This window comes from Coffea arabica, chromosome 8c, assembly GCF_036785885.1.
Source record: "Coffea arabica cultivar ET-39 chromosome 8c, Coffea Arabica ET-39 HiFi, whole genome shotgun sequence".
Taxonomy (NCBI): Eukaryota; Viridiplantae; Streptophyta; class Magnoliopsida; order Gentianales; family Rubiaceae; genus Coffea; species Coffea arabica.
Genome location: NC_092325.1, coordinates 5804216 through 5818609, shown reverse-complemented (window position 1 = coordinate 5818609; position 14394 = coordinate 5804216). Strand labels below are relative to the sequence as shown.

General features: G+C 33.9%; 1 protein-coding gene across 1 annotated transcript; it reads left to right on the top strand.

The window, feature by feature from the left end:
• The first annotated feature begins 478 nt into the window (after positions 1-478).
• On the top strand, positions 479-4428 carry LOC140013345 (putative disease resistance protein At4g19050). Its single transcript, XM_072062598.1, has 2 exons — positions 479-1546; positions 1648-4428. The coding sequence occupies exons 1-2, from the start codon at positions 479-481 to the stop codon at positions 4426-4428; spliced, it is 3849 nt and encodes a 1282-aa protein (XP_071918699.1).
• Positions 4429-14394: the final 9966 nt, after the last annotated feature.

Sequence of the window (14394 nt, the reverse complement as noted above, 5' to 3'; positions counted from 1 at the left end):
TATCCAGAATCCATGAGCTAGTGGAAAAGTATTCATTGCATTGCTTTGTCATCAGTAGTTTTATCTTTTACATTATAATCTTCCTCTGTTTAAGAAGTTGATTACGGGCATGATCCATGACTTTTATAAGGAACTGGGGAATATCTATACCAGATCGATGGATAACCAAAAGGTGCATGTGCAGATAAATAAAGGGGGGGAAATACAAACTTGGCATCTGATTTTTGTTCATGTACACACACTCATGAGCTAATAGGCATGTACTTTATGTTAATGTGCACATAAATGTTAGCATGTTACAAAGTGTTTGGTGGACAAATAACTTGTATCAATTGCTCAGGCACTTGATCTGATGGTGATAATATTATTGTCTCATTCCTGAGCAGATTTCAAGTTCATGCTATAGTATTACAATTACTTTCTTTCTTTCTAAAATGAGTAATCATTTATACCACCGAACAGGGGTCTTGCAGCGGCAATGGACCAGAATAGTGTGGAACTGCAGGCAGAAAAAATTCTTGAACTTCTCAAGGAAAAACATGTGTCAACAATTGTTCTCTCTGGGAAATCAGGAAGTGGGAAAACGTGGATGGCAAGAAAAGTTGGTCTGCTGGCAGTCAAAAAGAAAGTAGTTGACATTACACTTTGGATTTCTCTGAGTATTAGGCATGATGAGACGTCTCTTTATGAGCATATTGCTCATCAGTTATCTCTACTTTCCACTTCTGTGGAGCTGGAAAATTATGATATCCAAGAGGTAGAGAATAATGTTGGTAAGGAGGAAACCTTGGAGAGCTTGAAAGAAAAGGTACGCGCAAGACTTTCAACTGATAATGTTCTTCAGGGGGTTCTTGTAATTTTGGATGATGAAGGAAACAAAATGAGGGAAGGGGATGAAGGCTTAGAACAAGTCCTTCACTCTATCCAGCAGAATTCCCACAACCATTCAACAACAGCTGCTGATGGAGATGGACAGCAAAAACTTAAGGTGCTGATAACTTCTAGAAATGAAGATGGAAGGCACCAAACCCAGGGAGGTACGGAAGTGGTTGAAATGATGCCTCTAACTCCAGAAATCTCAATTTTGTGGTTAAAGCAAGGAGCTGTGGCAAAAGTCTTTGAAATTCCAGGTGTAGAAAGTGTAGTTGCAAAGTTCATCAATACAAAAACAGATCTTGCACCTGGTGAAGTATCCTTGCTAGCAAAACTATTAAGTTACCATCAACAAGTTTCTGAACTGCAGGGTCTGGAACACACGTTGGAAGAAGCATGGTATGGTGATAACTACAACTGCACCCAGCTGCTCTTAAGTGGATATGAAAAGGTGTCAGATGGTATTTTAGTTGACTTTTCTTGGCAGGGCAGCCATTTTTTCCGTGATAATGGATCTGTTCACTACAATGAGTTGATATCATACTGGATGCTTGAAGGATATCTTGGTCCTGTTAATAGTCTTGAGGAGGCTTATAAGGAGGGGCACCGCATTTTGATGCAGCTCATGGACTGTCAAATGTTGAAAGAAGTGAATGATGATTTCATCCACATGGTGAGAGTAACTGGAGATGTTTCTTATCGTCATCGTCGTGGTTATGGAGGAACAGCTAATCTGGGTTGGCTAATGTGCTTGTTAAAAGTAATGATTGGCAGGGTATTGGAAAACTCACAAAGGTGGATGGTATGATCAGAACACTTGGCAGTTATAAAAGAGTGCAGCAACCATTAACACTTTTACTAGATGGCAACTGTCTCAGCAGGGAAAACCCAAATAATCTCTTACTCAGCAATCAGGAGCTGCAAATTCTGGGTCTTTTCAGTCTCGAAATTGTATCCTTACCTCATTCTTTCAACAACTTCAAAAAACTGAATGTTCTTGTGCTCAGGGACTGTGATTTCTTAGAAAAGATCGATGACATTCGAGAACTAATGACATTAACTGTCCTTGAAGTATCTGGTTCTGGCTTGGTGAAAAGTATGCCAAAAAACTTTTTTCAGCACCTGAAGAAACTTCGTAGCCTCCACTTCTCCGACTTTCAGATTGAAGTCATGCCTGATTCTTTTTATCACCTTACAGAACTCAGCTGGCTCATTCTAAAAAGGTTTTCTCATTTAACAAAGTTGCAGAGCCTGAAAGAGTGTCAAAACCTTATGGTTATTGATCTTTCTGGTGCTGCCTCCTTGCCAACTTTTCCAGAAAAGAACTTGAAATCATTGCCGAAACTTCAAACATTAAATCTTTCCAACTCCAAGATCAAATCTTTGCCTATTTTTCATGAAACTGGAGAGCTTACTCATCTATCAGTTAGCAGTTGTAGCAACATGGATAGAGTGCCCAGCATTCGGTCTCTAACTAATCTGCAAGTTCTTGATCTTTCATGGTCAACCATAGTGGAGTTCCAGGACAAGTCATTTCAAAATAATACAAGTCTGAAGATCCTTGATTTATCTGGAACTGCTATTCCTTCATTACCTTTTAACATTGGTAAACCTCGTGAGTTCTATTTGAAAAATTGCTCTGAGATAAAATACATGAATTGTGTTGAATCTTCAGAAGAACTAGAGATACTTGATTTTTCAGGTGCGTGTAATCTTGTGAAAATTGAAGGAAAGTTCTTTGAATGTTTAGAAAATCTCCGAGTTCTCAACCTGTCAGGAACAAAAGTCAAAGATCTACCATCCCTTTCTGCTCTCCACAACCTCTGTCAGCTGTTACTTTCATGTTGTCTGAATCTGGAGAAGTTGCCAAGGTTGGCTTCAAGCAAACTGGAAGAGCTTGATCTATCTGACTGTAAGGCAATGACAATGATAGAAGATAAATCTTTTGAGCATCTACCTCGCCTTCGTCGGCTTGTCCTCTCTCAAACAAAGATTGTACACTTACCAGAACTCAACTCCCTCTCAAATCTTGAGGAGCTAAATTTGAGTGGTGTTAAATCATTTACCGGAGCTGATTTCATAGAGCACATGAGCAAACTTCAGGTTCTAAACCTCTCCGAGACCTTGCTTAAAGAGCTACCGCCCTTAACGAATCTCAAAAGCCTTAAGCATCTGTTTTTGAGGGGCTGTGGACAATTAGAGGTTCTCCCTCTCTTGGAAGTACTTCACAACCTTGAGACTCTTGATCTTTCTCAAACAGCACTGAGGCAACTGCCGTTTGTAGGAAGTTTGAGTAACCTGCATAAACTGTTGCTCAGAGACTGTTCAAAATTGGAAAACTTTAAAAACCACAAGCGGCTTGACATGGCTGGAGTTGAAAATCTCCCTTGTGGAATCCCGAGATTGACACAGCTGCAACATCTTGCTTTACCCAGTATGAAGGAAGACATCCAAGCAGCTGACACTAATGAGGTAACTAGCTGGACGCAAAAGCCTAGTGCATCACATTGGTCCTTCTCCATTGTGGATCGAACGGTACCAAACACTAGCAGATCTTTACTTTCTTATAACGGTTCATTATTTCTTGAATTTCTGGACAGCAATCCTTCTGTATTGTACTCAACCTCAAATCATTTCCATCTCTTTGTTCATCCTTCTGAAGTGGCAAATGGTGCAGGGGACATGCTCTTCCACAAGGATGAATTGGTTTTTAGAGATGTCTATCTATTAACTAGGCATTGCTCTAAATCTCAAGGGCGGTTAGTGGAGATTCATCATCTGAGTGCTTTTTCCGAGGGCATTGCGGCTGTACTTCATAATGCTGAGTATATATTCTTGTTTGATAGTTTGTTTTTCAAATCATTTTCTGATTTAGGTGCTGGCAACATCAAGAAGTTGAAAGGTTGTTGGATTGAGGGATGTGAAAATATGGAGTTCGTTATAGAGATGAATGACTTAGTAGACAGTAGCGAACGGGGGATAGAACTTGAGATTTTATGGATTTCCAATGCATCGAGTTTAAGGAGCATATACAGTGAAAACCTGCAGTTGGGGAGCTTTCAGAATCTGAAGTGCTTGTATCTAGATTGTTGCCCAAAGCTGTCGAGTGTTTTCTTTTCATCCCACCTGCTGCAGATGCTTGAAATTCTTCATGTCAGATTTTGTGAGAATTTGGTGGCTTTGTTTGGAGATGATGTAGAAGAGCATAAATTGCCTCATCTAGCAGAAGTTCACCTGTGGGAATTACCAAAGCTGACAAGAATTGGGATTGAATCACCCTTGTTGAGATCTTTAGAAATTGGAGATTGTTCTGTGCTTTTACATGTTAGTTCTCTAACGGATATGCCAGAAAACCTGGAGGTCCTCAAGGTCAGATTCTGTGACAACTTGGAAGCTATATTTGTCGGCATGACATCTGAAAATTTCATACTGCAAAGCTTACATACGGTTCATCTTTGGGGTTTACCAAAGCTGGTCGGCATTGGTGCCAGATTGCCACCTCTCCAGAAGTCCATTATCAGGGACTGTCCCAAACTAGCTCTCCCGGTGTCATGATTGGCCAGCTCTTTAACCACATCGCAGGATTTGTATGGCATAATTTCCTAGCAAATGCTAAAGGGAAGATGTTAGCTGCACTGTGAATGGTAGAGGAATGTATTCTTGACATGGTACAAGCTGTTCCAAATCAGATTTCTTTGTTTGCTATTAACATGGGCAGGAATTGTCCCAAACTAGATTTCTTTGTTTGCTATTAACACATTTTTGGTGAAATTTTGGAGCATTGTTAATTATTTTAGAGTTTTTGAGTGCTTTCATTATTTTGTCTAAACCAATTTAGGTAATTTTTCACTATAATAATTTAATCTTTAAATTGCATTAACAGTAATTTTTTGACTATATTGTTGTTTTACACATATAATCAAAATATGCTGGCACGTTTCTTTTCGCTGTTTCAAGTGAAAATGCGACAGAAAATTAGTTTCGAAATGAAAATGGTACATTTTAAATACGTGAGAGACCAAACTTCTTATTTGAAAAGCTGGAGAACAAAAAACTTGCATGATTTTCTAATTTCAAATGCTTTATTTCTTTTAATATCACAAACTTTCAATTTACATAACTAATAAAATCAAGTAAAAAATAAAATACTCGATATGAGCCTTGTCTTTTGACTGGTAAAATTTGATTTCTTCCGTTAGATAGAGGTTAAATCACTACAGCACTACAACAAATTTTTCATTTTTTCTTCTTTAAAAAATGCCTGTTATGTTGAGGGGCTTGGCACTTATTAACTTCAATAAAAAAAAAAATAATGGAGGGAACATAAACCTTACTTCTAATTACACGGGAAAATATGGAAATCAGTGTCAGTACAACACCCATATGACCAACTTGCCATTAAATCTGGTGCAGAATTCCCTTCTCTAAGAAAATAGCAAAACTTTTATCAAGTACCATCCAAATCCACACTTATCGGAGATCATTTGCATTAGAACATTGGAATCCAGCTCAATTTCAATCTTTGAGATTCACATTTGAAAACTAGCTTGCAGACCGTGAATCAGAGCGTGAGATTCAACTTGTAAACTTGACAGGTAACTCAGCCTGGTAGAAAAAGCTAACCAAATTCCATCCGGATTCCTTAACATATTTCCTCCACTTCTAATTCTCGAATTCCCTCTAGAAATGCCATCCGTATTAAGCTAAAACCAATGGGGTGAAGGGTCCAAACACCTTACATCCGAGTAGCACAATAGATTTCAAATTCCAAACAATTAAAAATTTGTCTTTGTTAGATCATTTTATCTTTATTTATGCAAACGGTTAAAAAATTGTCTTTCACCACTTCTTGGTATCCTGTAGATTCTGTACTATTAGTGCAATAACTCTTGCTAGGCTAATTATTGGTCAAAATTCTTACTTTTTTCTCATCCAATAGAAATGTCTCCAATCACATTCTTTTTTTTTCTAGCAAGTCATACAAAGAAACTAGAGTAAAGAAAGAATAAACAAATATAAACAAGCAAAGGAAATTTGGTTGGAATAAGACAAAGAAAAGAATAAATAAAGGCAACCTAAATTAGCTTAAAGAGGCAAAAAGAATGCCAGGAATCATATGTTGCCTGTGTACTTTGGTTAAAGAAAGCAGTATCAAGCATAAATTGGTCATTCTAAAGTTGTAATTTTGCTACCTTTAATTTTAAGTAAAGAATAACAAGCTATCTTTACGTATGAATATAGATGATGTAAAAACTAGAAAAACCAAATCAACTGAATTTGTAATCCCGAAATTATGTCAAAATTTTGTTTGTCCAATGAACTTGTGTATGATTCGATCCATCCATTCAATTTCAAAATGTGCACTAGTTTGTCATTTTGATAGTTTATCCGTGTCATCTTCAATAGGCATAATTACAAATGAGATATCTACCGCCATCTAGAAGCACAATCCCTCCTAGCCCAAGCCAGCTCATTTCTCAAAGAATTCCTCCAAGTTTATTTCCTCTGACTGATCTCCTTTTATGTCATTTCACCACTGAACATCTAAACGTACTCTAGAGAATTTGAAAATTGTCAAAATTTTCCATGCATAATGGTTTACATGTGACGTTTAGTTAGATAAGATGGATGTAGGGAATGAGCAATACAAAAAGCATATAAAGGTCAATGAGTGAAATTGACATTTCATAAAAAAAAAAAAAAAAAGAACAGTGCAGTGCAGTGCACAAAATAAATATTTTAGAAAAGTTTGCCAATCTTTTTAACTAACATGAACTTTGTACTTTAGTCCCTCACTATTGAGATGATGTATTTTGGTCCCTATATTTAAGATTTTGTGCCCATTTAAATCTCTTATAAAATATGGGTTTGGTCCATCACACTCACATGTTTAAAATACATCATTTTACCCAAAACTAATTTTTAGTGACGTACGCGAAGCTCTAATTATGACAAAATTTGAATCAAAGCACAAAAACTACCTAGTAGTTGAGGTACCTGATTTCACAATCAAAATCCTGGTCTGTAATTCTAAAATGTCAAAAAAATTTTAGTTCGATTAGAAAATTTTTGCAGAATATTTTAACTAGGTAGAAGTGAAATGCTAAGCTTTATGTTTAACATTTGACTTGAGGTGGTCTCAGCATACAAAAGATTTTTTTCTCGTTAACATTAAAAAAATATTTCTTCTGTTAACATACTTTGGGTGAAATTTAGGAGCATTATAAATTGTTTTAGATTTTAGCGTATTAATTTTTCTAAATCGATAGCATGCAAGCTAAGGTAGTTTCACCCATAATTTTGTCTTTAAATTGCACTAATAGTAAGTTTTGTGACTATTATACTATTTTACGCATATAATCACAATATGTTGGCGTATTTCTTTTATTCATTTCAAGTGAAAATGTGGTTAAGTTTCAAAATTATGATATGTGAGAGATCGAACTTATGCTATTTGCGGGAGAATGCAAAACACCAAAAAAGAGGGGCAAAAAAAATGTCAAACACGAGGAACCAAGGTGCATGACCTTAGTAGTGAGGAGGGACTCAACTAGTGTAAAACTAATTAAATTTAACTTGCCCGATTTCCCTATTTCAAATGCATGATTTCTATTAACATCACAAACTGCCTTGTCTTTTGAATTCCTTCCATTAAAGGGACCCCCAGAGCCTGACGTGAGAGTTCACGATTCTCATTTTTATTTTTCACAATTCTCAGTTCTTATTCTTAGATTTGTCTTTGTTAGATATCACTCCATATTCCTTCACCTTTATTTTATTCAAGCAGTTGAAAAAAAGTATTCTTTCACTACTTCTTCTTGATACCTTGTACATTCTGCACTATTTGTACAACAACCCTTACAAGTCTAATTATTTACAATAATTCTCACTTTTTCTCATCCGATAAAATTTTCTCCAATCAAATTCTCCTTTACTGCAATTCACATGAAGAAACTAAACTAAAGAGAGAATAAACAAATTTAAACAAGAGATAATTTCAGAAACCTCCCCTGTGGTTTTCGACAATTTCATTCGGTTCCCTTGAGGTAACATAATTACAGAGACCTCCCTTGATATGATAAAAAGACTACAATACCCTTCATTAATTGTCAATTCATTTAAACACTCTCAAATATTAAATCTCTCTCATCTATTATCAACCAATAATTCAAACTATAGTCATTCCCATTTAACTATCTATTCTCTTCTTTCTACATCTATTCTCCTTTCAAACTCATTTATTTATTATTATCAATAAAATGCGTACTGTTGCCACTAATAAAATTACCATACACACCAAACCACCAATATTTACATATCGTGGTATCTATTCCTAATTCTCAATTTTTCATTACTATTAAATAGTTTCCTTGCGCCCATTTTTGTTTCCAATTTTTGACAAGCATTCGCAAATTGAAATTGTCAAATAACAAATTGATTGCTAATTTCATTATCAAACTAGATGGAGATGAAGATAGTGACAATGATAAAAAAACAAAAATAAAAAATAGGAAGTCGAATAGGAACTAAATATAGGTTATATTGTTATGGCTGCCATAAAAAAAAATTAGATAAAGGCAATGCAAATCAGGCAAGAGAGACAAAAGAACAAATGAAATTATATGTTGCTTGGTACCACAGGAAAGAAAGTAGCATCAAACATAAATTGGTTATTTCAAAATTGTCATTTTGCTACCTTCAAGTAAAGAATAACAAACTACCTTTGTGTATGAATCTTGAAAAAATGAAGGCTGAGAAAGCAAAACTAATTGTATTTGTAGTCTCCAATTATTTCAAAATTTTGTTTTATCCATTGAACTTGTTTGTGTCGATTCATCCATTAAGTTTCAAAATATGCATTAATTTGGTCAGCTTGTCAGTTAGCCTATATCATCCTTAACAGAAGTAAATACTAATGAGATGCACACCATCACTTAGGAGCATAATCCTTTCTTGCCCAAGCCAGTCTATTTCTCAAAAAAATCCGTATCACACAATCATTTCAAAGTTTTATTTTACCAATTGGACCTTATGTCCTTTCGTTTTTATGTCATTTCACGCGCTGAACTTCTAAATATATTCATGATTTTCTAGAAAATGGAAAATTTGTCCTTGGATGATGGTATACGTGTGACATGTAGTTAGATAGCATAAATGAAGAGAATGACCAATACAAAGAACATTAATTATAAGTCAATGGAAGAAATTGACATTTTCAACAAAAAAAAAAAATTTCAATGGACAAAGTAAAATTTTGAAACACTTTGCGGAACTCAAGCACATACGTGGACTTTGCTTTTGAAATGATACATTTTGGTCCCTACGTTTTTCATTTTGTTTTGTACCTTATACGTCTCTTACTCTTAAAATAATAATTTGGTCCATGACATGTCCAAAATGCACCATTTTGCCCCAAAACTCATTTTTGATAACAATTGCAAAATGTTTGACATAATTTGAATCAAAGCTCAAAAAGTAGTACTTCAAGTACCTAAGTTCATTTTCCAAATTCTTGAGTGTAATTCTAAAAGCTGGGAAATTTTCACATGTGATTGTTTTTTTCTTTGCAAGATATTTTAACTAGAAAAAGGTGAAATGCTCAGTCTTATATCCAAATTTTGACTTGAGGAGATTTCAGCATACAAAATATTATTTTGTATACTATTAACTTAATAAAATATTTTTCCCTCATTGTTAAATATTTTGGTTGAAATTTAGGAACATTGTAAATTATTTTTGATTTTTTGAGTATTCTTATTTTTTTATCTAAATCGGAAGCACACAAACTAAGGAATGGTTTCTAGCTGTAGTTTTATCTTTAAATTGCATAACTAGTAAATTTTGTGACTATTTTTCAATTTTACACATATAATCTTAATATGTTGACACGTTTCTTTTAGCCATTTTAAGTGAAAAAATGTGATAAAAAATTAGTTTCAAAGCACAAATGGTGCACTGTGGGTTTGTGAGGGAGCAAAATTTTTATTTTAAAAGTGAGAGATGGAAAATATACCATAAAAAAAATTGTCAAACATGAGGGACCAAAATGCGTGATGTTAAGAATAGGGAACTAAAAAAGTACAAAAGTAATTAAATGTAACTCGCACGATTTTCCCATTTCAAATGCATTATTTCTTTTAACATCACAAACTTTGAAAGACATAAAAAATAAAAGCAAGTAAGAAATGAAATGCATAATATGATCCTTGTTTTCTTGATTGGTCTAATTTTTAATTCCACAATTAAAAAGAGCCCTAGTTCCTGAGGTGGATGAGTTCACGATTTTCACTACACTACTGCTCCAAATTTGCCTTATTGGATATCAGTCCACACTCATTCAGCTTTATTTTTTTCAAGCAATAAAAAATCATCTTTCACCATTTCTTCTTGGTACCTTATAGATTCTGTACAATTTGCACTATAGCTCTTGCAAGTCTAATTATTTTAAAAAATTCTCACTTTTTTCTCATCCAATAAAAATTTTTCGAATCATATTCTCTTTTCTCAACAAGTCACAAGAAGAACCTAAAATAAAAAAGAGAATATAAAAATTTTAACAAGTTTATTTAAACAAAGGCAGCGTAAATTAATCATAAGAAACTAAAAGCATGTATGGGATCATATGTTCCTGGTTGTAGAAAGCAGCAACTAACAAAAGTTGGTTATTCCACAGTTGTCATTTTACTACCTTCAAGTAAAGAATAATAAGTTTAGATGAAATTGACAATTGCAAAATAAATAAATAAATAAGTGTTCAAAGGACAAAGTAAAATTTTGAAGCGGTTTGCGGGCCCAAAAGTATAAATACCGGAAATGTGGAAGGAAATATTTACAACCAATCATTTTTTCTGTTTCTTACTTTGCCCTCAAGCCTTTCAAAAACCATACCGAACTCAAGGTCCTACAGTCATAAGAGACATGGAGGAAAAACCATACCGAACTCAAGATCCTAACCATTTCAGTCATGAGGAGCACCCTCTGATCCTTTGAGAATTGCAGAAGGAAAACGATGACGGCAGTATTGATCAAAAGTCAGTAGTCTGTTATGGGTGTCAAAATCAAATCTTGGACTCCACAGCATACTGTTGCTTTGCTTGTGATTTCTTTCTCCACAAAAAATGTGCGGAGCTTCCTCGACAAATTAGGCATCCGATGCATTCCCAACATGTTAGTCCAACTTATTCTTCTCGTAGTTGTTCTTGCAATGCGTGTGGCCAATGTTTCGGTTGCAAATTTTTTTGATTATTTGTTCATGATCATGTCTGATAATAAATGTGGATCTTACATAAATGAAAAATATATATAATAATATACTATTATTTTATGCCACATGTGATTTGATCTCTAATAATAAATAACAAATTTGAGTGCTTTTTTTTAATGTGTTGATTGGTATTAAATTAACTAATAATGTAGTAGATGAGGGGTAATGGTCGAATCTTTTCTCTTCTAATATTATTTTTTAATAACCGGTTGGACCAAAATGTTATAAGATAATTAATATCAAGGAATATTAGTGTAATTTTCGAAAACGGAAGAAAGGCCAATGATATGGTTAGAAACCTCAAGAGAGGTTTCTAAAATTATCCCTGTTAAGAAAGCACACAACAAGTGATAGAAATATTCATGAAAAAGATATGGTGTCAAATTTCAACATAGTTCTCTCGAATTGGAAGTTAGATATAATTTGTTTTGCTATTTTACCGTATTAGTCTATCGGCTAGGTTTGAGATTTAAAACCATAAAAATCTTAAATTTTAATTTCCCTCGCTCCTTCCCACTTTTTCAGTCTCACCCTCCCTTATGTGTGTGTTTGTGAGAGAGAGAGAGAGAGAGAGAGAGAGAGGCCAGCCTAGCATGTGCAGAGTGCAGACTATTGCAAATGATAACGTCTCTTCTTGAAAAAAAAAGAAAAAAAGAAATTAGAGGCAACTCCAAAGCTCTTTTAAAAGAAAAATGAAATTAAGACTTTATATTTGCATGGTCAAGAGAAAAAGTTGTTTTATAATAAAAATGAAAGTAGGACTCTATATTTGCATGGTCAAGAAAAAGAAAAATAAAAAAAAAGAAAAAGAAAATTAGTACTCTATATTTGCATGGTCTCCTAGAACTCTAAAGTTGTGTTAACAGACTTTTCTTGAAAAGGAAAATGAAATTAGGACTCTATCTAAAGCTGTCCTAATGACTCTAGAGTTGTCAGAGCAAATCTCGCATGCTCTCCACTAAGTTGTCTTAACAGTCTCTTCTTGAAAAGAAAAATGAAATTAGAACTCTATTTAAAATTGTCTTAACCGTCTCTTATTTCAAATGGTCTCCAGGAATTTAAAGTAAAGAAAAATAAAATTAGGACTCTAAAATTGTCTTAGCAACCTCTTATGTCACATGGTCTCCGTGGACTTTAAATTTTTCTTAAAAGTCTCTTCTTGAAAAGAAAAAAGAAATTGATTGAGAAAAGTCTAACATAGATACAAAAGAAGTTGTCAGAATGTAAAGCAAGGGTGCCCTTGTGGGTTGCTATTCCACATCGGTTCTGGGGGTGGGTTTGGGTTTATAAGTCTCTGGGAGAATCTCAGAAGTTGCCAACTTTTGAGGTTTCTTTTGAGATCTAAGTTTATAAAAGTCGAATTTCTAACTTCCGTTAGAAAAGGTCAAGAGGCAAATTCCTGCAGGGGTAATTATACTGGGTTTCGTGAGGAGTCTTTACTTCTTAGCAGCAGCGGGCCTACTGGCTTACCCTTGTGAGATTGCCATCCCACATCGATTTTGGGGGGGTTGGGTTTGGGTTTATAAGTTGTTGGGAGGATCTCAAAAAATTGTCAACTTTTGAAGTTTCTTCTGGAATCTAAGTTTATAAAAGCCGAATTTCTAACTTCTGTTAGAGAAGGTCAAGAATGTAAAGCATGGGAATTTTGTCCAAATGGGTGTGAAAATAAAGGACGGTGGATATTTGTTGCAAGTCTCGAGACTTCGGATGAATTTAAAAGCCACTTTATCAAAGGCAACTACTTTTTCCACTATTTGTCTACTTCTATTATATGCTTGACCTCTCCGGTCCTTGAATTTGCTCTTGCATCAAATCCATCGGCTAGACTCCCTCAAATAAAAAATAAAAAAAAATCTATCCGCCGGACAATACAGAAAAGATCAAAACAGTCAATGAAATGGAGCTAAACCGTCTTAAAAAGTAGCTTGTCAAATTTAGCAGCAAATTTCCTGCAACATAATTCATTTCGAAAATAAAGCTTCAATTTTGTATTACTTGGATAACTTTAACAATCACAGAAAAGAACTGATATGTGGAGTAATTTTATAGTCATTAAATTTCATAACCTTGTTTGGATTGTGATTTGGTGCATTAAAATTTTTACATTTTTTATTGATAAATTTTTTAATTAGTTTTTTATTCCACATATATCAAATCGTTACGGTATATGTTTCTATAGAAACTCTTAAAAATAGTAATCCAAACTGGTCCGAAACTCCTTCACTTTAAGCCGTATAATTTGTAAACATAAATATATAGCTGTATTGGCTGTAATATAATTCAAAAATATTATTGTTACGCTAGAAGTTGCTTTGCTCCTAACCCATCATCATATATGCACATATGCTAAAACACATACTGCCTTTTTTTTATCCCTTTTTTTCCGTTTCCTTTCAATATTTTCAAAGAAGCTAATTAAATTTAAGGGATATTTCAGAAACCACCCTTGAGGTTTCTTATTATTTCCCTTGATATTTTAAAAATTACACTTACCTCTCTTGATTTGACACTTTGATAAACAAACTTTAAAATAGAGTAAAAAATTTAATGAATATACTAAAATGCCCTCATCTTACAAAGTTCAATTTGTTCTTCTCAACAAAAAAAAGTATCAAGTATTTCATACTAATATTTGTTATTTAATAATCAACTATAACAATAAATCTTTTGCTACAATAGGGTATTTTTCATAGTACTTTATTGGGAATATAAATTCTTTTTAAGATAGAGAAGAAAGTGCTATTTTGTTTCTTTTATAGTTTATGGCCTATTTTTTAATAAAAGTTTTGGGACTAGTTTAGTGGTGGAACTATCATAATTTGGTAATAATTTCGGGCCATTTGTTTTTAATCATTGTTGACTTATCCTTGACTTTGATGCCCAAAAAAAGAGCTACAAAAAAATTGGAGGCTATTAAAAGTTATCAAAAAAATATTACTAGTTTAACGTTTAATTTGAATAGATATTAGGGACAATATTGATAGTTCTTCTATACTTCTAATGAAATACTATAAGAGAAATGAATAAGAAGGAAAATGGTAAAAACAAAAATTATAAAATTCATCTTTTGCATAAACATGGCAACAAGAGAGTTTTATTAAAAATATTAAGATTAGTATTGTCATTTTAAATAGATAACGGAGGTATGTGTATTTTTAAAACCTTAGGGAAGCCAAGTGAAATTATTAGAAACCTCAGGGGAGGTTTCTGAAATTATCCCTAAATTTAAAGCACGTTGTGATTTTAAGTTGAGATGA

Bases quoted from the DNA above. Each gene is read 5' to 3' on its own strand.
- LOC140013345 (XM_072062598.1), top strand. From the start codon at position 479: ATGGACCAGAATAGTGTGGAACTGCAGGCAGAAAAAATTCTTGAACTT. The intron at 1,547-1,647 runs GTGAGAGTAACT...AATGATTGGCAG, and splicing joins ATGATGATTTCATCCACATG to GGTATTGGAAAACTCACAAA.